We start from the raw sequence: 25,755 nt of genomic DNA, 5'->3' as shown, positions 1-25,755 counted from the left end.
GAGCGTAACGGACAATAGTTTACGTTTGATAATGTCGCATCGCACTGCGTCGCGCTGCCTTGTAGCGTTTGTAGCTCAATAAGGACGGCTTACGTATTCAGGTGTGCGTCTGAATGGTGCTTCAAAGTGTAACAGCGCCGTTTAGACGCGAATTTTCGAAATTATATTCTAAGTCAGCAAAAGGTCGTCGTTAATACTTACTTGATCCTTTCCCTTAATAGTTTTCAAATAATTGTATTATGTCGATCGTTTTGGGGAGAATTTTATTTTGTTTTTTTTTTCATTAATCTGTTAGTCGTGGCTTCGCTACCATGGGAATCACTCAACCAATTGCCATTTTGCATAGATGTATTTTGAACTACGGATAAAGACATAGATTAGCTTTCATTCCGGAAAAACAACTGCTCCTATGGGAGATTCACGCGGGCGACACCGCGGGCAAAAGCTAGTCATAAGTAAACTGTACAAGTTTTAAACTATTTTACAAAATAGATGTATAACTAAAATGTAAGTTCTAAATATTTTAACTAAGGTTCTCAATATAGGTGTATCAATGACAAACATAGGTGTATCAATAGAAAAGTTTCAGTTGGCCAGCTCGTTAAAACTTGAAGCTAAAGCTTGGAAATTCAATTTTCAATAAACCAAGGGTCCTTCAAAACTATATGCCAACGTTATCATTAAATACACTACCTACCTAGACATATTATCAACTAGCTTTAGAAAAAAATATATAAAAATTAGTGAAAAAATGCTGGAAATTAATACATTGAAAATTGGCATGGATGCTAACAAGCGGATAAAGTTGCACTCGTTGCTCGAGTACCCGATACGTTGCCGAAAACAAAATTGACTTATTCATATGGCGGGAAATATCAGTTGTTTTATAAGTATTTGCTTATGAAATAATAATAATAAAATAACCGTTTATTTTCTCTTCATATTTCGGCACTTAGTACAGTCAACAGCACATCAAGATACCATGCATGAACCTCTATGGCGCGGTAATAGCGGCGAGTTTGCAATGAATTTGCGTAGGTTGATGTGTTATTGACTGTACATAACTAATACTATAGCTAGGTATACATAACTATGGCAAAAACAATGTAGTTTTGTGAAAAGCCTAGCTCCCCCTCGCTTATGTTGGGGGAAAGACAAAATTGACGCAACGTATTTAATTTCAAATTCGATGAGTAAACAATGTTTTTTATATTACGCTATTTATTATATTAAGTGAGGTATGAAGATTATTTACTATACAACTTACAGTACAGAATTTACAAGAAGGTAACCTCACGGTACAGAAGCTCAATAGACAAACTCCAGGTTTAGAACGAAATTAATAAAAATAAAAAATCCATCTGGAAATTTTTAAAAGTCAGTTAATTTAACAAAATAAAAGTGTACAATAATCCTCGCTACGAAAATGCGCCATTAAAGAAATCGTTATTTACTGAAATCTAATTGAACGAGGCCAACCACAAAATTAATTTAAACTTTACTCATGCCCATCAGTCAAAATACACTCCATATCGGACAGCGAGCCCGTTTCACCGAACTTTTTCAAAAGTAATAAAATGTAGTCACCTTGCATGACATGATTTCATTGAAAACTTAATTGAATAGATAAGAATTAAACAAACCCCCGACTCCGAGGTTGCTGGCATCTTCTCATCTGATAGAAAAGAGCTGACGGTTTCCAAATCAACACACATTTTCCAAACATATCTAAGAACAATTTCAATTAAATTTTCTTTCAAATAAAAAAAAAATTTGGTCAAAATCGGTTCAGCCGTTTGGCTGCTACAATGCCACGGATAGACATATATACACATATATACACAGGCACGTTAAACTTATAACTCCTCCACTGTTATCGGGGGTTATAAATAGAGTCTATACTTATCAATAGTAGCCATCCAAAATCCGATTACGGGAAATGTAATTGAAAAAATACCTGAAAGTCCCGTTGGCTGTTGTAAATTTACTAATTAGTCTGCGTTCCCGAAACAGTGAAGTCTCCTTCACCAGGATTTATATTTTTCCTGTAAATTGTACCTAATATAAAGAGATTGAGCATTCAATTCAATTCATTTGTGTGGTTTCCCTTTATCTAGGAATTGCGAGCTGATTGTAATTGTCGGAACCACACCTAATAAATTAATAAATGTGACTATTCGAAAGATTCCATTAAATAATTTAAAAATTAATTTCTTGAATAAATTTCACCTTCTCCATTTGAAGGTGTAATTTATTATTTTAACGCCAATATTTTATTGAATAAAAATTATCATTATTCTCATAGCTACAATCCTCTAGGATTTCAAAATATCACCATTATGGTTCGGTGTATCACGTATCATGTTTTTTCCATACCATATTTTTTCATATTAATAACAAACTATATAACTTTGAAGATGTAATAATTTTGAATCAAACAAATTCATTTTAACTTTTATTTCTAGTACAAAATATAAATAGATAAAATATTTTTTGAAAGATGATGATATGAGATGGCACAACGATGAAAATGGTTTGGAAATGTGTTTAAAACAATTCGCAAATTAAGCAATTACATTTAACACATTTTCTATATCATAATTTTCGTGACCCTAGTAAATATCTTATTAATTAACTGTCGAAATTCAGAATGATAATCCTTAAAACCATATAATTTAATTAACAGAAGATCCAAAGTGGGATATTTTTTTACACAGTAAATGACAGTCGAAGGAGCAAATAATATAAGAAAATACTGTATTGAAAACTGAAGCTTCAATTGAAACAAAAGCATAAGCCAAATGGTAACAAAGATAATGGAATACTCCGCGAACAATGCATGAAAATGCGTGAAACAAAACATACAAAATGTAACCTTTTACTGTGTCATATTAAACACACGTCTGTTATTTCAAAAGCCATCATGATAAAGCAAAATTTCCTGTTAAACCTTGACTTCACAAATGTCCTACTATTTATTAAAAGTGCCTGGAAATCTCATAATAGTGGAGAGGTAGTTTGTTTATATGCGAAAATCATTTCCGCAAGGAAAACTGGTTACTGGAATCAAATCTCGAGCGCAGTCGGTCGAATAAACATAGGTACTTGTTGCTTTAGTTAAAGAGTAAAACATGAAATGATATTCAAATAAATAAACGTGATTTTTAAAGTTAATTTTCATCAATTAACTTTTTTTAAAGACTGCATTTACATTAGCAAGTTGGCACGTAATTTTTCTTCTGCAATTTTACTAGATTTTAGTTCTAGAAGCGGCTATTTTGCTATTCATTATTTATCTAACTTGACTTGTTTGCAACTAAGTATAGAATTTATGAAGTGATTACAATTAAGAACAATTAATATTAATTTGAAGGGCTATAATAAATATCTTGGACTTTCTAAATTATTTTTATTTACATTGTTGTCGTTGTTTTTTTTTTTAATTAAATCGCGAATACTAAGCGCCATCTATATCTCGCCGAAACAACATTTTCATAATTCGAATACCGAGCAATCTCTACCGCCATGTTGCCCGGTTTCTCCCTCTAGCGGAAAATCAAAGTACTAAGACGGAAAAGCGTGGAACTTATACGAGTTACCTACTGTATGGCAATTTGTTTTTGCTATCTTTCTGCTAGATTCCTCTTTTTGACTGTTGTTTATTTATTATTATATTTTATTTAATACATCTTTTTTGTAAATTCCTACCGTGTAATGTTACAATATATTTCTTTTTTATATATTTATGATATAATGTATGTAATTAAATTGAACTAAATATATGTTTTATTTATAGCCAGTGATATCAACTATCTACTTTAATTTTTACACAATCATGAATGAAATCCTTCTGCCTACTTTCTACACTTCACATAATCGAATGTTATTTCATGATAATTTAAAATAAGAAAACCACTCGGTAAGTTTATTAAATGATATTTGAATAAATAAATAAACAAATACGCAGCTGTATAAAACTAAACAGTGTTTTATTGAAAATAATATGAAATGACATTAATTTCAGAAGTTACCTTCATTTGATGATTGGCTATAAAACTTTACATTATCAAAATTATATTTTGTGACTAAGTGTGATGGTATCTTCTCTTACGCTAGAAACAGGCTTTTGAATAGAAAATATAATCAATTGATTGGAAACTCATTATGTACAAGCGTTACAAAATTATACAAATTTTCGATTTATTTGAACTGAAAGACATTCCGAAGCCAATTCAATTAGTTTCAAAATCATTGTTTGCATAAAATATATATTAATGATTTATACGTAATATAGCCTTTAAATTACATTGACATAGTAGTAAGTTTGTTTCTAGCGCGTTACTAATGCTGCTGTATTGTTTCAGATGAAACTATTTGATGTGATATTGTGTATGGGATTTCCCCTCAGTTAGCCCTGCCCAAATGCCCAGGCTTCAGACATGCCACAGTCCCCCTCACCCCGACTGCGTCATTACAGGTCCCTACTACCAAGCATGCTACGCTTACCTATCACACCCTAACATAGTCAACCTGTAGATTATATAGTAGCATTAGCAAGCCTTGTGTGAATCCATAGATAATCATATAGGAATAAACAAAGCATCTGTACCTGTGAATTGTTATGTTGATTTGATTGATATTTAAAAAAATATATTATTAATTTTATGGTTTATCGCGACATTCTTTAAAAATAGAACAGTCGCGAACTCAGAAGTGTGGTACTCGTATACCTTCTTCGAAATTAATTATTCATTCCATTTTTGAAATTAAATAAAAGTTTTTTTTACTAATATGATTGGATTTTCACATGCTTTCACCTGTATTTTCTATTTTCTTCTGTTTCATAATTAAAGCATATTTTAGAAACATATATGATTCATGGAATTAATCCACCCACACTTTACTTTGTGGGAGTCACTTAGTGTAATTACGTCATTAAATTTAGTTTAGTTTAAAATTAAAATCTAAAAGTATATTGTAGGTTTTAATCCATATACTTAGCCGTTTTTAAATAACTAAAATTAAACAAACTAAAACTATTTAACTAATTTGTCTAATTTACGCAGATATCGCCAGCACGCTTGAATCGTAGAATTTATATTAGATACTGCACTACACTAAATGAACTTAACTAAGACAACAAAAACATATCAACTTGTATAGAGATTTATATAGTTAGTACATTACTAGCACCAAAATAATATTTTAATTCTATAAGCGTAAAATTGCACTGTAGAAATAATATTATAATCATCTACATAGATAGCAAAATATCCATACTTCAAAGATTAAAGAAATGAATATAAATGGTTGTTACAAACTAAGGAATTTCATAATAAATATCAGAATTAAATTTCTATATTGAGAACGTCGTATTAATAAATTAGGGATCCATATTATAACCGATTTTGCTTATCTGGAGTTTAGATTAACATTGAACATATGATTTGAACGAGCATGAATAGTTTCTACTCAGAGGAGAATCGCGGATCCGCGCCCAGTCCTCCAGTTGAAGGGTGCGTGCGATCATCCGGACTACCGTTTGATAAGATAATATACCATGTTTGACACACAATAACGCATCAATATTAATCAAACATCGTCATAACATGAGAATTGAAGACTAATTTATCAGTGTTTGTTTTACTTCAATAGGAAATTTAGGTTGTTCTTTTTATAAGTGGCTATAATATCCTTCACCCAATTATTGATTCAAATACTAACAGTAGGTCCAGATATTTAAGAGATCGAATGAACATAAAACTGCCAACATTTACCTTAGTAAAAGTAAACGTATTCAGAGTTGAAACACGCTGCTAACTATAAAAACTGACAATTTCAACTACGAAATTGTACTCAACTTAGTCACGTTTCGCTGTAATACAGAATGTAATATCCAGATAAATGGTTCATTGATAATGTAATAAGTGTCGACAAGCATGGGAGCGTTTATTAGTTATTACCTAATATCGCGTCGGATCAGGTTATCAGGCCGCCGATGCGAGCAATGTCACTCCAAGCCGCGATATACGGTTCTATGGTTATTCGTATTGTACTGTGCGAGCCGCCATGTATCGCCACACGTATTTTCGCAATAATAAAGCGTTAGTTTCATTTAAACCTAGATATTGTGTGAAAATAAGTTTGATCTCAAATTTAGGGTAGCTATTAAAAAAAGAGAACAAAAGTTCGCGAATCCATTTAGCGTGTGATGAAATTGATAATGTGAAAAAAGCTAGGGTTGGCAAGGAACAATCTATAGTAAGATATAGATACATAAGTTGACTAGAGCGAATCAATCAATAAACTCTGTTTCAAACCAGCTCGTCAATTACCTGAAGTTCTACATGCGTGATCATTAAAACACATGTGATTGCCATTACAAAAGGAGTAATTCTTGTGTTGTTCAACAGGACTATGACGGCAATATGTTTCGTTTGCAACTTGCCGATACTATCGCACCAAGTGGGGTTGGTGTGGGCCGGAGGGAACGGCTGGGACGAGCTGACCAGGTCTACGCTAGAGGAGAACACGTTGAGACAAAGGCTCGGCAGTCGCAGAGACTCGGCTGCGCAGGTCTCGTGTCTCTCACCGCCGGAGCCCGACGTCTCCGACCAACCCAGGGGTACGTAACTGTGGAAACTTCTCTGTAATCTATCATTCGGGTGTTTACTGCTAAAACTGAAATATTTTATTTTTATTTTAATAATATATCTTAGTAACTTGGGAAAAGTATGTTATGTAAACTGATTTATGTAATCAAAAATATTTAAGATTACAAAGCACATAAACATCATCTCATACTATCCCATCAACTCATCACATACTATCCTAACAGTTTTTTTATAAACCTTAAATACTTATCAAGAATATAATATACTGGTACTGTCCATTCTTTTCCATATTTTTAGCTAGCAGTATTAATTTACATTTTAATATATTCGTAGGAGGTCCTCGCCGCCGTCGCTCTTCCCTAGCTCAACTCACCGACATCCTGCGCGAGTGGGGTGGCGGCAGCAGCCAACCTCGCCGCCAGAGAGCACCCCTGTCTCGCAGAGAAACCTTGGCCGACTTAGCGCGATCCCTACCCTGGGCCCGCCACGAGCCACCCCCCAGACGTAGACGCGACTCCTCCGCCGACTCCGGCATCAAATCCATGGCTTCCAAACGCCGAGACTCCAAAGTAGCAACAGATTTTCGCGATTTTCCCAATTATTGGGATCGCAAAGACTCCACAACTATCATGCCTACTCGAGAAAGACGCATTAAAAGGCGAGGGTCCGGCGATGACAATAAAGAACGAAGAGACTCAGTAGATGGCCACCGCCATCGACGTGATTCTGCAGTAGCTCCACCCCCAAGGATAGTAGCAACTCACCGGAAAAGAAGAGCTTCTCCACCATCACATGTTCCCCCATCATTTGTTGATGCGTCATCAGATCCTGGCCCATCAACTCAGCCACCGTCTGTAACCATAGTTTCAGTTCATGAACCGAGTCGATCTGATGGAGAATGCCAACCCATGACGATGCCCACGATTATTACATCTGCCGTCACTCCATCTCCCACGTCTCCCACTGTTCCTAGCAGTAATGCAACGCAAACTGCTCAAACATCACAATCGAGTCAATCTGTACAAGCATCTCAAGCAATACCGGGTGGTCGAACTCCTCCCAACTTAGGAGGGCGACGTGACTCTACAACACAATGCGGTCGGGCTAGAAGAGACTCTCGGGCTGCTGTTAGCCCAGAAAGGAGATTGGGAAGATTACAAAGACAAGCTACTGCATTTGATGATCCAAATGGTCCTCCTGGGACTAGACGTAGGGACTCTGGGCCATCCTTGGGACCCGATGATGAAGGGCGCGCAAGAAGAGATTCTTTGAGTCCGGATTCGGCAGCCCGTCCAAGACGTGATCGATCACAACTGAGCCCCGACCGAGCAGGAGGTGGTGAACTGAGTCCTTCAGCTGCGAGACGTCGAGGACGATTGAGAAGGCAGGCATCATGTGCCAGAGTTGGTCGAGCGAGGAGTCCAGAATCGAGTTCTTGTTCGAGTCGTGATCCTAGCCCTTGTGCTCGTCCTCCAGAGCGAACGATAATTAGAAGACAATCAACAACTGAAGAAATTCTTATAGCACGGGGATTCAGGAGGCAATCGACGACTGAGGAGATGATTCGCTGCCGCAACTTCAGGCGCCAGAGTTCACAGAGTGATGACGCGTGCATGCGCGCGCGCGGTCGCAGAGACTCCTCCACACAGATCCTGGATGGAACAATCGGCACCATGACTGTCGAAACAACCAGCACTTTCTTCGATTCCAGCACTCAGACAGGTATGTTTTTATCTTTATAATATTTTCATATCACATTAATTTTTTTATGTAAATATTAAACTTACAATTAATTTAAAAGTCACATGTGGTGAACAAACTTTTATTAAAGTACAAATTTCGACGTTCAGAAAATGTTGACTGGCTGTTTCCCGACGTCATGTTTAATAACACAAAATAGTATTCTAAATACCATTAACTACACAGATATGAAATTAATCAATTGTAAAAACATACCTACTCATAATAATACCTCTAAAATATAATAATGTATATTATCTCGGCTTAATGAATGTTTTATTTTACTCATAAAAAATAACAATTCAAAAATTCAAAATTATTTATTCTTTATCAATAGGATAACAAAGGTAGGTTTTAGGAACTCACCAATTAAGTTTGAAAAACCTGTATCTGGCGAGTCCCGCTCTTTCGATACAATGACCTTACAGTAAAGAATAATAACTAACTTAAGCTGTAATTACAATAATATCTAAATAGTTCAACATAATACAGTTTACTCGTCTATGAGCAATATTACCATTTATACTTTGTAGCTTCTCGTAGCACTTCGTAGAACTAGCTACGAAGTGTTACAAAGTCGAACAAAAAATATAGTTTTGGTAGCACTTGTCAAATGTATTGATATAAAACAGACATAGACCTTAACATCACTTTACGCGAAAATTTATCGCGACCTTCTACAGAAGCAAAGACTTAAAAATATTTTATTACCTAGATAACCTTATAAATATTGCATAAACGAGCATATCTCAAACATACTTATCACGTCGTATTCTCCAACCATGATATCGATAGCGTAAAGTTGTCAAGTGCTGTGAACTTTCATATAACAGCGCGAGCTTTCCCCGAACGTGAAAAGCATAAAATAGTGAACTTAATACGGCAGTAGTGACAGAATGAGCCACGTGCTCGGCCCCCGCCTATTCTCGCCAGCCAATCGATTTGCGCGCAGTTTCGCCGTCTCCCTCTCTCGGAGGAACTGCTTTATCGACGGAGGGAGAGTTCCTTTTCGGAGGGTGTGATAGACAGTGGCGCCGCGGTATTCGGTTGTCGTCAGCCAGTTTCGGCAGCGCTCGCTGCGACCGTTCACAAGATGACGCACCGGCGCAGGCCCGCGCCCTGTCATCTGTTGCGACTGCCATGTTTACCAGAACCAAACTGACGTGCCATACACATCGAATAACCTCAACACTTTAATAGTCAAATTCCTACGTAGAAACAACGAATCTTTATCACAATTTTTTATTAAAAACAGATTTCAGTTCGCGGTATTTTATAGTGTATTTTGTTAATAATCGTCGTGTATTCGGATAAATATATTTTTTTGGACACATATTTTGTATTGTGACACGAACAAAATTTTGAGGTACTTTATTGTGAGTGATTTGTGACTTTGAGAACAATAGAAAGGAATTTTTATTCCGTAAAAAAACTCTCTACAGTGGCCTAAACAGTAAAGTCAAACACCAATTTTTATTTTCGTAATATTTACATTATATATTATAATTTAGAATACTGCTTAAAATTATAATTAGAATTAAAATTAAAATATATATTTATTAAGAAAATGTAGTGTTGCTGCTGTGAAGATAAGCCAAATAGTTATGGTAAGTGAGCCAGCTAACCTAGATTAGAATTAAGTAATAACATTAGAAAACCTAAAACAAAATATTAAATGTGTATTTAAAGAAATCAAATAAAATACATGAAGCATTTTTAAATACAAAAAAGAACAATACAAGTTCATCTGATCATGTCGATTAAAAACGTGATTTTAACTCTAACTTTGTATCGGTATTATAGTAAAACAATAATAAAATTGTCAAAACAAAAATGTTGCAACTACTTATGTGTTTATTTTATGTAAGAAATATAGGTAAAGAGATTTGTACAAACACTTCAGTAAAAGTTTTGTGATTTCTGTTTATACCTTTTTGTTAAATTTTGATGAATATATGCAACGAGTTATTGAATTAAAAAATAATGTTCTGTTTCTTATTTTGTTCAGTGACGACTGCTAATTTCTTGGTGCCTTGTTTTCTTAGCTTATCTAAAAACTTTGTATAAAATTTCTAAGACTTTAACGTAATAATTTTTAGACTAGAACTTTTCAAATAAAAAAATTTTTTTAAAGGTTAATAATAAACATTTGAAGTTCTTATCATGATCATTGTTTTGCGACGACGTTGTACGAAAACCAAAAATACTCTACGGAAAATTTTCATTAGCCACGACCACTTATGGATAAAATACTAGAATATGTACAACTTGATGTAATAAAATCATCAAGTTTCATGATAAATAAAATATAGAATAAAAAAAAAATCATCAAGTTATAATTTCCAAATGTTATCGTCGACAAATCATACATCATTTAATATAAAAACAAAGTCATTCCCTTAAGTAAAATAAATAATTCCGTGTTTAATAATAATAATCAATTATTCTATGAGGCTGACGAAAGTAATAAAAGCGGAGAAGATTGTACCAATATTGTTTCCAAGGCACATAACATTAATATTATCGCGCGAACTGTACTCGCCGCCGCCATAAAAATGATGAAAATACGAATTTACTGCCTACTTTACGGCTCCTTGTACTATGGTATTAATTATGCCAAGTTTTCTACTTTACCCTGTAAATATCTATTTTACAGTATTTTATTATACTCCATAACGAATATATAATAATATCGAAAACCTGTCAACGATTCGCATTAGTATATATATTTACGATTATTATTATATTTACGATTTTGTATTTAGTAACATTGAACAGAATTATGAATGTACTGGCTGACCCTAATTAAAAAAATTGTATGAACCAACGATTACATTTCCATTCCTTTGCTATTAATTTTGGTGGGTTATTTCACGGAAATTCTTCGCAAAATGTATTATAACGTACCGTACATATCAAAATTATTGAATTCAACTTTCGCTGTTGATTCGAAATACCGAATATTTGTAACGAGAATTATAACAAATACAAGCTTAATATGCTTAAATAAATATAAAATATTTACCGGAAAATTTACCATTAATAATGATTAAATATACCTGCCTCGAGAAAGTTCTAAACTTTTTTCGTACTGAGAAGCTTTTATCAAATTTAGAAAAAATAATAAACAATTTGGTACTTTATGACCATCGTGCCTGGAACACCGAACATTTGGTCGAATTTGACTTTTTGAAATCTCTAAAAGTATATATTTATAAATACGTAACTGTGATAACTGGAGATTTTATGCTAGATCTAAACTAATTTTAATGTCATATAATAAAACCTTCGGTAGAATAAACTTGTGGAGTGAGGACTTTATTCAAGGGATACTTAGATTATATCGAAAACCGACATGTTTTGTAGGGAAAATCAATTTACATACTAGTACCGTTACAAGCTACAACTAGTTAAATAACATAATATTTTAAGATTTAAGTAAAATATAATTTGAAAACTCTGTAGCAATCTGGCCACCTACACAGGTTTAATTTTTTTCTTTATCTAAGTAGATTGCTTTTAAAAATAACGATAATCTTAATTCAAAATATGAAGTGTGTTAAGAATATTTAAGTAGGTATCAAAATACATAATAAGAAATTATGTAAAGCGGATTTTTGGGTTGTTCTACTTGTCATTCACGCCATGGAAAAGAACAGGAAATTTCAACAGGTATACAAAGGGGGTAAAAGTTATATTTTAAAAGGATTTTTTATCTCATTGACCCCCTCCTAATAATGGGATATGTTTTAGTATTCTGTTCATCAACAATCTATTATTCAAGCGGAAGTATTATACTTTATTAATCTGGCCGTGTTCTATAATAGCTACATTACACAGCGATATACACGGCTTTTGATTTCACACTATATTTTATAATTTGAAGTTATATTTATATCTACAAGTTCCGAAAAATAAATAAACTTGTTCAAGTGTTAATTTATGTTATGAATCTCATAAAACATAGTTTTTAGAAAATTTGTAAGTAAAAATATTCCAGACCGTATTCGTCAACATATATACAAAATAAGCCGTATATTTACATTCAAAATATAATAAATAAGAGTCTAAACCAACATTCTTCACATATTTTTATAAAAGACTATACACATTCCTTATAAAAGAAGAAAATCCCTCCGAAGGTTAGCTATTTCACACGAGAGCTTTCAAAGTAAAATGGCCACTTTCAGGCCTTTATAGATTAAGCTTCGGCCGAAAGCTGCATTGATTTACCGGGATTTGTTTAGTAAAATTTATTTCTAGCAATCAGTTAAACTTTCCTCCGTTATTGATGGAAAGCTTTCGGCCAGAAAGCTCGGGGTCGGATTAAAATAAACATTTCCATTCGGTTATTTGTCGGTCTATTTGAGATACATTAGCGTTAAATACTTCAGTTATTACATGTTATGGTTAACACCCTATCAACTTTTATAAATAGAAGTATTAAAGTTTGACGATAAATAATGATTTTGTGTTTTACATATATTTTAACATATGGCAAGCACTCAAGAGTTGCACCAATGTGTGGAAGTATATATGTTGAATATTAAAAATAAAATCTCATGATGTTGGAAGTAAAGCTAATTTTAATATGCCAAGCAAAGATTCTAATAAACAATGACTAAATAGGAAACATCCTTGTGTTCCATGTTTTGTAATGATTTATTATGACAAGCTTTGGTTGCCATAAGAAAATCTTGTTTTACATACCCATAGCTCAATAAACAGCTTGCCAAGTCCCGTGTAAGATATAAATTGTATTCGAAGTTCAAAACGCAAATTAAAAACACACAATAGAAGGTTTTTATTGGGCCTTTTACCCCTTTTACCTGAAGAATTTGCTTTCTCTTTATAGAATCTCTACATGACCCCTTACTGCAGGCTGCTGTATCGATTACCACTAAATAAATTTCCTTCTACTTAGACCAAAGCAATTTGGTCAATGTAGAAAAATAAATAAATAACAAATTCCATTGTGGTTTTAAAGCCTCTTTTTTTTCACAACCAGTTCTATCGTTTACCAGAAGTCACCAAAAAAAAATATTAACATAATATTAAATTACAGAACCATCCCCGCTGTACGACAACAACCATTACCACGAGGAATGCCTTCGCTGCAACTCCTGCGGGCTGAACCTCACCGGGCCCAATCAGGTAATATCTCTCTCTCTCATTGTTGTCTCTGTCGTATTCCCGGAGTTATTTGGTGCTAAGATATTTTGAAGTCGAAGATTCACTAGTTTCGGTCTCATTAAAGTATATTTGAAATTCGTTTTGACTCCAAAAGTCGTCCAAAATCACGTCACAATACAATACAAGCTCCATTTAAAATTTTGTTTCTGACGTTATAAAAAAGTTTGACCAGTTGGACAATAGTCAATAGTTTTATGACGTCAGATGATACGTCAGCAATCAAAACGACGGAAAATTCTTGTTTGGTTGAATGTTATATTAGGAAAATCGGGTATTTTTGTATGCTAATAGGGAAAGTTTGGCGAACCGATAGGTAGATAAATATTCAAGTGAATTTAAAATTTTCATAGAATTATTTAAATTAGGGTGAATCTACTAATAGTGCCCACTATTAGTAGATTCATCCGATATGATTACATCTTAGTATGATTTACAACAATCAACAACAAGCATCAGTATGATTTAAATCTTCAAGTTACTCTAACCAACTATGTTTATCCTAGGAGTACATAGTTCCTTACAGAAATGTATTTAATGCCCTGAATTTTGTAAAGAAAAATGTGTCCATGTATTTGTTATAATGTAATAAATACAAAAACTGTTCTTTGTTGTAAAGCCCGACCCGGCTTCAAATGAAAACATGAGTTGAAAAAACATAGTAAATTATAAACCTAAACCTTCCTCAGGAATCACACTATCTATTGTTGAAAACCGCATGAAAATCCGCGTAGTAGTTTATGAGTTCAGCGTACAGAAAGCCGCGGCAGAGGACTTTCTTTTAACATTAATTAGGATATTCTGATTGATTAAACAATTCACTATTTCGATGATTAAAACTCGTGTCTATTTGTTATTCCAAACGATTTAATCATGTAACACTGCAAATACCATCAAACTTTATTTAGATTGATCGTCTCATGTCCCGACTACCAACGTTTTTTTACCTCTATGAAATCTTAGAATGGTATATATTGTCAACCCTCGTTCACCTGTCCAAATGGACAGACAGTCCCTTACAAAATGTATGCTTACATGAGATGTCAAGTGAAAAAAAAATGCATACTATATAGACGAGAAATAAATGTCTGTATATGATCATAATATTGACATTACGTCAACAAATCTTCAAAACTTTACTAGCTGTGTATTTCCTAAAGAAATATAAAATGTATTCAATAGATATTCGTCTGAAGTGTTACCTATTGTAGAATGTAATCTGGAATGACACATAGGGTACTTTTTATCCCGAAATTCCCACGGCAGCGAAGCCCCGGGACGCAGCTAGTATGTACACAATTCGAAGTAATCTTTACATTCAGTAATTTTATAAAAAAATTAAAGGAGAAAACGTATGATTTAGTTTGTTTATCTGTACCTCTCTCTTTTTCGTCAGAGCGTTTTCCCAGTTCGTTGCGTAGGAGCCTAGGGTCTACTTTCCTAGTATCTTTTCTCCATTTCGCACGATCCGGTTCTTTCATCATTGTCAGACCATTGACATATTCTTCATGATGAGATCAAGCCAGAATTTAAGGGTTACCATTTGCTATGATCAGACGAAAGGACATCTGAGACATTTATTTCGTACGTAATTTATCGGCATTAAAACATTTACGATCTGTTGCCCGCGACTTGTTTCTTGTGAAAAAAGTTTATATTACATTCAATACTTTTTACTTGACCCACGGACAAACGTACAGATAAACAAACTAAAATATACGTTTTCTCCTTAACTTATTTATAAAGTTATTGAATTATGTACATACTATCTGCGTCCTGGGGCTTCGCTCCCGTGGAAATTTCGGGATAAAAAGTACGTTATGTGTCATTTAGAATACATTCTACCCGTGTAAGTACCGAACTTCATAAGAATCCGTTAAGTAGAAGTTGCGTGAAAGTATAACAAAGTTCCACACACACGTCCTCACAAACTTTCGCATTTATAATGTTAGTACGATGGCCAAATTCAACATAAAAACTTTGCACTGCACAATATGATGTGCTCCAACTGCTCCAAGTACCAATCTCTGAATTTCATTGCTCAATAGTCATTTAACGACACATAAAGTTGCTATTCAATTTGCTTTATTGCTGTTAAAATGTAGAAAAATATATTTACCGAGAAATGATGTTTATTACCTACAATTTATGATCTTGTTTTGCAAATAGCTTAAATATTCTAACCGTCAATGAAAAATAAAGTCGTAGACAAGAGTAAAAAATTGTGTATAAAAAAACTAATCCACGGTTTTCCAATTTATTTTCACACAAACATCATTTCAATGTACCTCTATAATTGCTCCATTCTGATGAAAAAAAGACAAAAACGTTTTTAAATTTATAATTTGAAATTTAACATACAGATTCATTTAACTTACTCATATAGCAAAGGTAAAAAGTATTTACAATTACCCGAATTTATTTACAATACAATTTAATTGAGAATGAGGCAATGGAGAATATTCTGAATTATTATGATTGCAACCCCAAGAACAACCACCGTTCCGTGGTAAAGTTCCACTGGTTTTGAAGAACTTTCGATAGTATTTACGTGAAACTTTCCAATCTTAATGGCCCGGGCTGCCATTCCACTTAATCCTTCTTCTGATAGAATAATAAATGTTGTCAATTTATTTAAATCGCTTAGTAACTGTCCCAATTAGGTGCCGTACTTTTGGAGTTGGTACCCGCTTAGAATTACGATCAAATACTGGGAATTACTGCGATATTTATTCTATTTTAGGGTTCCGTAATTAGAAATAATATAATAAGACTACGACGAAACCTTGGATACTTATAAGGGAAAGTTCCCAATCTAGAATGGAATCTTCCATGCTTTATGAGAGCGAAAATAAAACATAGAAAGTGCAAGGTTTATTAACAATTAATTATTAATTATTCATCGATGAAACCCTAACTGTATTGAAAATATATTTATGCAATCTATTAAAAATATATTTTAAAAAATTATTTGGAAATCTTATTAATGAAATCCTCCATAGCAAAAAATTTATTTCAAAAAGGGCCAATTGGCGTACATTGCTTAGTATTAATCTGATCTTTGTATCACAGCAATGTAAAAGTGTATAGCGACTGGCCTAAACGACCGCTTAATAATTGTGTGAACACGGGCTCCGCTAGTTTTGACAGTGTTAAACATGGTAATTGCGGAAATGGCCCACCTTTATTAAACCATAATCAATATTAGGATGAGCCGTACCCGACCATCGCACTAATAACCTGTTTCCATGGCTCGAAGTAATGTTTCAGCGGATTATGAATTACTAGAAGTGACTACTTAAACAACATATGATTATGAATTACTAGAAGGTGACTGAAACAACGTATGATTTTTTTTATAATGACAGTACTATCACATGGGCCTGTAGAGTAATATCTAACAGCTGAATAAATATTAGTGAGTATTTAGATAAAACTTTTATCATTATCTGAATAATATATTTTTTTAAATTATGGTTTTGAGTTACTACTATCCTTCTCTACTACACTACTCTAATAATATCACATTTATATATGTGAAATCTAACTCGAAAACGAAAACTAAATCTACTGCACGAATTTTGCTGGAATTTGGTGCACGGGTACAGTTATCGCCTGGAAATAAATAAGTTACGAATAGGAAACTAAGGACATTTTTTAATTTGTAGGAGTCGAGGCCTATAGACCTTTATTTAGAGGAGATGATAATGGTGTTGGGAGTGAATGTAAGCAAGACTGGAGACTGTTCACAGAGTAACAAGTCATTTTGAGTCCACCTCAGATTCTAGGACCAAGTATGGCAGACAATAATGATTAAGGGATTAATTTAAACTAGCTTTTTATAATTAATTAATTTCCTATGGGAACAGTTACTTTTCCGGGATGAAACCCTATGTCCTTCTCCATACTTAATTGTATATATGTGAAGAAGATTGGTTGAGTAAGTAGATAACTCGAAAAAGGGTAACAAATAAATTTACTTTCGAATTTACAGTATTTTGTGAATATTATGTTATTATTTTTACTTGCTGGTAAGCTGATCAATACGAATTGCTAATGAATTGAAAAGGCCCAAAATAACCTTGCATTATCGAAATGTCAGTCAAATAAACAACTCCTTTTGTACAGACACATTGAAGAGGGTCTGAATGGAATCGCAACGCGTTCGCTCTTTCTGCGGAAACAATTAAAATAAACGAAAATATCGAAATTGAATGAACAAATACTTAATCTGGTCTTTTATATATACGACATACGTGACCTGTGTTAATTGTAGTCGTCAAGGTTAAGCCTGTAATGTAAAACACGTGGAAAATTATGATAAATAAATAAATCTTCTTCAGAATATTCTAAAGATGATTAATTAGTTTATTTATTAGTAAATTGTATGCAGTGATATAAATATTTATAAATAAAAAGTAAATAATAGCTGATAACACAGATCTCTCTCTCTCTCTATCTCATCTCCGCATTTTCTTGGTTGCGTTTGGATTAATCACGTCTTAATCCCTTCCAGGGTAGACAGAGCCGAGGAGGCCGTTTACTGCATTATGCTTAGGTTTAATTCATCCAGCCTAGAAGATATTGTGCTTATTATGTAACGAATAATATATAAAAATACAAATATTTCGTCTCTGAATTTTATTGTTAATATTTAATAATAATTAACAATCGATTCTTTACTTGCACAAAATCAAATACATAAACTTGGAGTGCACAAGAACCTTGAAAAAATGTTTAAATTCAATCATTCCTCTTCCATCAAGTTATGAACGCAAACATACCTTAGTTACGGATAGTATATTGCTGACTTTGAAGTAAATTAATATTGAACAGGAATTAATAAGCAAATTTCGCTAAAGATAACCTTAATAAGTTTAATACAAGTAACGAAGCTCAGCCGGCGTCCTAGCTGAGCTGCTGAATGCATTAATGCAGCGCTACGCGGCACGATGCGACAATAACAAACGTAATACCGGCTATACACTATCGCGGACTAGGTCGCCGAATAAAATAACAAAATACGCAATATTTACGCAATCGCTTCGGGATGGCTCTGAGTTTGGCTTTAGTGTGGACCTTTCTTGTCGCCGTAATTTTTCTCATAAGTAGGCCGGTTAGTTTACAATTATGTATCTCTCGTGTTCAAAATTAAAAAATTGTATCTTGTAACTTGATTTTGGTGCAATAACCTATTTACTTACTCATCATGTTGCGTCGCGTCGTGTCCCGTTCCACCGCTTAGATAGGACGCCGAGTAATACAGATCAAGCCCGCAAATGTAAGGTCGCATTGTGCCAGACCAATCAAAAACAAATTACTGCGGAAGCCGTAGCCGAGTTATTACGACGAACGAACCAATCACACCACTGAAACAAATACACGATTCGGAAAACACGGGATAAAATCGATCAGGGTTGTCTTACATTCAATCGTTTTAACTATTACGTCATTTCTGGTTTTCAACTTTTCAGTTGATATCCAAGTACTATCATTTATACATGTATCTGGTACGAAACTTTGATTTCAATTATGATTGCTTCACATGAGTTAGTTCTCTCGACATTACATAATACTTTTTGACTTCTACCTACTTATCAGTTGGATATCCGACCTATCTGTTGGATTAAAAAGTCTTAGTTTTGTTTTTCTTTTTTTTTAATTATCCCATTTCACAAATTTCTCTTATCATTTTAAATACAATATATTTCTAATACTATAGCGTCCTGGATCTGCCTCTTGATCAAACTTCAAGTTATGAAGTAATTTTAGTTAGTATGACATTTCTATCTATCTAGGTTATTCATAGTAATCCAGACGAATAAATAGAATATGCGTTTTGTAAATATTAGACGGTATTCAAATGACAAAAGTTCCAAATTCCAATTTAAAGTCAAATGCCGATTAATGGAGCGTTCCATCGAGACCCACTCAGATCCACTACAATGAAAAATCAGAAAGAATAGAAAGTCATAAAATCGATTCCCTGACATCCTACGAGAATTCGAGACAGGACAGATGATTTCAATCGAGTGCTATCTTTTTTTCTATCTATCGAGTTTTGTGAAAATATTTGTTATGAGACTTTTTTTACATTTTCATGAGGGCATAAAAAGGAAATTAAAAGGAAGTGGAACAGTTATGTCAAATTAAATTTGTGATACCAAATTCTGCCTGTTAATCAAACAAACTGACGATACGATGCTATAAAATATTTTTTATTATATTTTCAATATGCTCGCTTCGCTTCTAAACTAACCTTATTACTGCATTTTTATGGCCATATTCGAAATGCTGCCAATAATAAAAATGCGTGCTTTTTAATTTAAATTTCGGTAACTTTCATACAATTATTAATTTATTTCACAGAAATCGGAGATTTTCTGTAAATTGACATATCGATTAACTTCAGATTGATTTGTATTTCAAAAATTGAAACTCCGTAATGACTCTATTCTGAAAACAATCGGAATACAAAGTTAGTATAATTGACAGCCCTAATTTATCAAAGTTACCAACTTGTTTAACACGAGTTCCGCTTAGAGTTGTTTTGTGCGACCCCTCCCCTTTGCGTGACTTAGGCTAAGTGCCAACCCTACCTGTTCAACCCCATAAAACTAGGCTTGAATGGAAAATGCAATAGACTGATATAAAAGGCTTTTAACCCATAGACATTTCATATACGTTATCGATATGATATGTACATTGCATGAGTTGCAAAATTCTACTTACAAATTATATCAGAACTTTTAGTTGTATCACGGCATCTGACGTTACTTTTAGTGATGTTAGATTCAAATGCCAGTGGTATAGCATAACGTGAGTTTTAAAATAATCACCGTAAGTTGCATTTCATTTCAATACATCATTATTTGTACACAAAAGTAAACAGAAACGATTAATTACACTTTGGATAAAATATTTGGAGTGATCATCATCAGCTATTCAAATATCTACCTACCTATTATAAAATAGCTGATATTGATCACTCCGATATAGTGTGGCAAATACAGTCAGGGCTAGAGATAATACATATTTGATCACCCATCCAATGACCGACCATTGGAAAGATGGGTTGACTGCCACTATTTTAGGCCAAGCATGTGATTCAATGCATTATCGACCTTAATATATATTTGGTAATAGATTATTTTTTGCAGTTTCCAACTATAGTGTTTTATATTTCTTAAAGTAAATAAATACTTTAAACAGTTTTCTAATTAACAATTTTCACTCATAAGGATTTTTTAATTTACTATATAGGTCTAATGTTGTAAAATCGTAGTACATTCATCGCTAAAATACCGTGCAAAAAATATACAAGATTTTTTGTTTATGATCTACAAAAAAATTAAAACATATTTTGCTTCAAAGAGAAAAATGTTATCTCCCTTTCTCATGACTGGTCACAGAGAAAAAGAAAATAATACAACTCGAACGTCGAGTTCATAAAAAGAGAGCAGACGAGTTAATAAAAAGAGATCGGTCAGCAATGCATTCATTTGAGTGCAGGCTAGACTGATTCAGACAGAAACAAAAAGCTTTAGGCAAAATAAATAAATAAATATATAAATAAATATATTAGGACAAATCACACAGATTGAGCTAGCCCCAAAGTAAGTTCGAGACTTGTGTTATGGGATACTAACTCAACGATACTATATTTTTATAACATATACATATATAGATAAACATCCAAGACCCGGGCCAATCAGAAAAAGATCATTTTCCATCATGACCCGACCGGGGATCGAACCCGGGACCTCTCGGTTCAGTGGCAAGAACTTTACCACTGCACCACCGAGGTCGTCATAAATGTAGTAATGATTGATAATTATTATAAAAAATATATAACATATCTGTATTTGTTTAAAACCCTATGTTAGAAACTGAAATAAAATTATTTATTTCTTCATTTATAAAGATAAAATAGTAATTCAAGCCCCAGATTATGTCATCACGATAATGCCCTTTGACACAGCTTATCTAAATCGATCTAATTTGAATCTGGCCCCTTCTAATTTTTGACAAAGCGAACCTAAGATGAGTTGATGGGCGCTACTTCAACATATCTAATAATTTTTCAACGAAAACTCCAAGACCTCTGCTGTCAATTAAGAATTCATTTAGGATAATATCTATCTCTTATTTTAACGCATTTCTTTCGCTGCAAGATTTCGTCGATGTCGAAAGCCCAGATCAATTAAGGTATAATTCCTAAGCTGTTGAATAAAATAAACAAAACAGATAAACGATTTTAGTACTTAGGCGTTTAAAAAAACCGTAAGAAGAGGTTTTTAATTGTTTATAAGATTCTAAAAGCATTTTGTGATAGTCCCATCGGGATGAAACGTAATTAAATCAGTTCAATGGTAAATTTTATTACAACATTCACGACTTGAATAGGCCCTCGACCTGACAACCAACCAATTTCTTGACAATTCGAAGTAAATTACGAACTTTACAATATTTTACCATAATTATTCTTGCTAAACAATACCAACTCTGTAAAAGTAAATGTCGGCCAGCGATTATTAAAAAACTTTGAATACGTTCGTAATGAAATGAATCAAGTTGTTTTACACCTACGACTTGGTAAAGGAAATTTTTCATAAAGCCAGTTAATATAGGCAAAGCAGAAAATGCAATACAAATACTCTTTTGTTTACACTCTCGGGACGAAATGCAGTCTTTTGAGACCCTCTTTTGCGGTTTTTTATTTTCGGTACGTGTTCCAACAAATTGAGTTGGCTTTTTATGCAAATCTACGCCTCATGTCTTAGACTGAATAGAACTTGATTTTGCTCTTTGATGTAAAATGAAGTTTCACACAATGTGAATGTTATTAGCTTATTTCTCATCAGTTTCGCAGATGATACCGTGCATGTTAACAACTGATTTTATATATTCAAAGTTTGGTTTTGCTATTCCTCTCATTGAATGGCTATTATGCATCCGATCATTAATAACAAGATCATTACTACGTTCATTTCAAAAAGTCACGTTATCGTGTTTACTTTTTTCATAATTCAAACCTTATATTCGAATACTTATTTCCTTTTGTTTTCTTAAATACGGATCACGGTTGCACATGACTAGTCTGTCTTTCCTCCAGGAATATCTACTGTTTGAGCGGATATTGGATTTGCAATGATATATTGCTGCATTCGACTTCACTTCACACCGTAACACCAAAAACTAGTCGAATAACATACGAAATCTCTAAATTCTTTTATCGTATAAATTTTAGGAAACTAAATTTATTGTAAATCCAACGTCTTTCTGCAAAGAATTTTAATTGCAAACGTCATTTATCATCTACGCAATTTTATTTAAAAATTTACAAAGCAATAACACTACATATTGTATAATTAATTAAAAATATTTTTTTACAAAAATGGCATTTTTAACATAAGCTTTTGTTGTTGTCAGAGAGATCTTATGCTATATGTGTGACAAAAAAATCATGTTTGTGCTGTAAACTGTTGAGGAGTTCCCACGTCTTCCAGAGGTCCCTGGAGATCAGCAGATCGCCCCTGAGTGCAACATCAGGTCATATTTATAATAATAATGCATTGTCATCTCAACTAAACATGTGTACAAAATTTCAACACAATCGGTTGACGATATATGCTACAAAATTGATTTGCAAGATTCCACCCGAGACATAGGAACATAATGACATAATTTCATTGCAAGTTAAATAAAAAGCTTATAAAAACAATAACAAACTTAACATAGTCGTACTATAGAAGTCGTAAAGATCAAAATGATCAAATACAGCTGCACAATGCACTCACGAAGAATAAGACCTTAATTAAACCTTTATAAGAGACGGCACTGAAGGGGTATACTCAGGGATAAACTCAATAGATGGTGTTTTGGCACGAACGCAATGCCGGGATGACTCAGCCGTAACATAATCACGGAAACTACGAGTGAGTGACCTAAATGAATTTCCTTTCACGAAGCATTTAACTGTTAAACATTTAACTGTAACCTTTTAATTGCTATCGAATTTCTCATATTTGACATAAAGTTGAAGCAGGGATAAAATCAGGGATTCTATAGTAGATGTAGTTGAAGGTATCACAAATATGAAGATTTTGATAACATTCAAAATGCACAAATAATGCTTTATGTAAGAAAAATAATATGATCAAAATGTATCTAATGTAATGTGTGTATCAAAAAGTAATTTATTTCAAAATTTTTAATTTCGAATCGAATCTAATTTCACAAAATGTCGAAGCATTTACAAAGCGCGTTGTATTGTGAATGAGAATGCTTCGATGAATTTCCTTGTGAATTCAAAATAAATATTGATTTCACTACATTCAAATAATTCACTTGAACTAAATACAAGGTTATTAGAAATTTTGCTGGCGGTTTCTGAAATTTCCAATAATTGGATAATGCATGCCACTTTGTCTTGTAAATTAGTTTGTGTAACTTTATGAGCATTCCTAGCTGACTGGTATCAAATGTTCTCCAAAATTGAAGTGACAGCTGAATTCAGCAACCATTTAGATATTAATTGGAGCATTGCAGCATAATGTTTCTGAAATTACAATTTAATAATAGTAATATTGTAGTTCGTCAATAACGTTCATCATCACCTGGTTAACTTAATCTATATATATATATATATATATATATACTGTACAGAATATCCGAGCATCATTGTTAAGCTTAACAATGACATGTTTCATAAGATAGTTGATATCAAGATTCTCATCATAGACAATCTCTAAACAAAATATCTATCCATCAGAAACGAGCTCGCCGTTTCAAAAACCAGATCCTGTGCGACCTTCACTTCGCGGACGTGGCGCTGATGGAGTGCAGTGACTTCATGCAGCAACTACGCAGCTTCAAACCCCAGTCGCTGGGCTGCGCCGTCGCCAGGCGCAAGTCTTCCACCACGCTCATCTTCCCGCTGCCACCACAGGCTTGCTCAGGTAATGTGCAGTGACATCGAACCAACTACAAAGCTTCACTAACATAACTTTTACATATAACAAAATAAGTAAGCACATACCTATTTATATTTATCGCTACTATTTCACACTGAAATTAATAACAGGTATTCTAAGCGTGGGCGAGTTCGATTGTTCCATTTGGAAGTTGATGCTGAAATCGAACCCTCGCCTAGGGCTGGCTGTCAACGTTGTCCGTCACTCAGTGAATGTCCACAGTAATGGCCTATGTGTGTTTCATGTCGGGTTACAGGGTACCGGGTTTCCCTGCTCCTATTGATTATGATTTTTTTTCGAATTAGGGTGATATGGATTCTACGTATATCACAGAAAAGATTAGGAAATCAATTTGTTTATTCGTATAATCGGCCTAAAATGTTGATGATGATATTCATGGTAACTAAATGTCACGTAGTGTAAATAAACACTACTATGGTGAGTACTTACCTATAATTTCCACAGACTTTCCTTACCAATTCCTTTTTTATATTGTTTTATTCATTGATTGATTAGTAAATAAAGTATGTGCGTATAATATTTTTTACGACGTCAAAAAACACTATTAGATTTTCCAAATTTGTTTTCATAAATTTATTATTTTACAAAACCTAGATAAATGTAATTCAATTTCATCATTTACCTTTATCATCTATTACGTCTATCAATTGAATCTCCTAGCTTTTTTTATTTACGTTGAATAACCAAATCCACCCTCACAACAGGCTTTCCAGCCGTAAAATGAAATGTACGCAGAGATTATTTTCCTCCCCGAACCTTTTCTGTACATATATCAAAATTACGGAGGTAAAAACTTTTCCAATGTGGTCTGATGCGACCTAAATGTATAAAGATATCGGGATTCCTCTAATACCTATAGTAAACAGTTTATTTATAGTTTATAGTTTGTTTACATGATAGTTTGTCAAATTAGTGAGGAAAACGGATTTTTTAATTAGTTTTTTTTTGCCTTTGTAATACCAAATAGAATGGCCAAGATTTGTTGATAAACACTCAGTTTTGCCAGCCAACAGCAGACAGCGTCCTCATTTAATTTCTTTACTTTCTTGACAGACTGTACAATGTAGCACAAAAACTAGGAAGTACAGGCGGGGACAGATAAACCCCCTGTGGTAGTAAGTTAGATGGGAGTTAGGTTTATTTACCCCCTATACACCATACTGTACAAAGCATTACATTTAGAAAGTGATACAATTAGAGCGGGCGATGTCCTT

At 33.5% G+C, this 25,755-nt stretch overlaps 1 protein-coding gene across 3 annotated transcripts in view; it reads left to right on the top strand.

The window, feature by feature from the left end:
• Nucleotides 1-25,755, top strand: part of rsh (radish) — a 200,271-nt gene that overhangs the window by 131,319 nt on the left and 43,197 nt on the right. For 2 of the 3 annotated variants that reach the window (XM_053753024.2, XM_053753023.2), the window contains exons 7-11: nucleotides 4,365-4,477; nucleotides 6,414-6,625; nucleotides 6,948-8,336; nucleotides 13,420-13,508; nucleotides 24,319-24,505. In XM_053753024.2, coding sequence (XP_053608999.1) covers nucleotides 4,440-4,477; nucleotides 6,414-6,625; nucleotides 6,948-8,336; nucleotides 13,420-13,508; nucleotides 24,319-24,505 — 1,915 coding nt within the window. In that variant the 5' untranslated portion in view covers nucleotides 4,365-4,439. The remainder of the gene's footprint in view (nucleotides 1-4,364; nucleotides 4,478-6,413; nucleotides 6,626-6,947; nucleotides 8,337-13,419; nucleotides 13,509-24,318; nucleotides 24,506-25,755) is intronic. The other variant, XM_053753025.2, reaches the window with a different exon arrangement.

The sequence above is a fragment of the Plodia interpunctella genome, chromosome 12 (genome assembly GCF_027563975.2).
Source record: "Plodia interpunctella isolate USDA-ARS_2022_Savannah chromosome 12, ilPloInte3.2, whole genome shotgun sequence".
Taxonomy (NCBI): domain Eukaryota; kingdom Metazoa; phylum Arthropoda; class Insecta; order Lepidoptera; family Pyralidae; genus Plodia; species Plodia interpunctella.
This window is presented reverse-complemented; position numbering and strand designations above follow the sequence as displayed.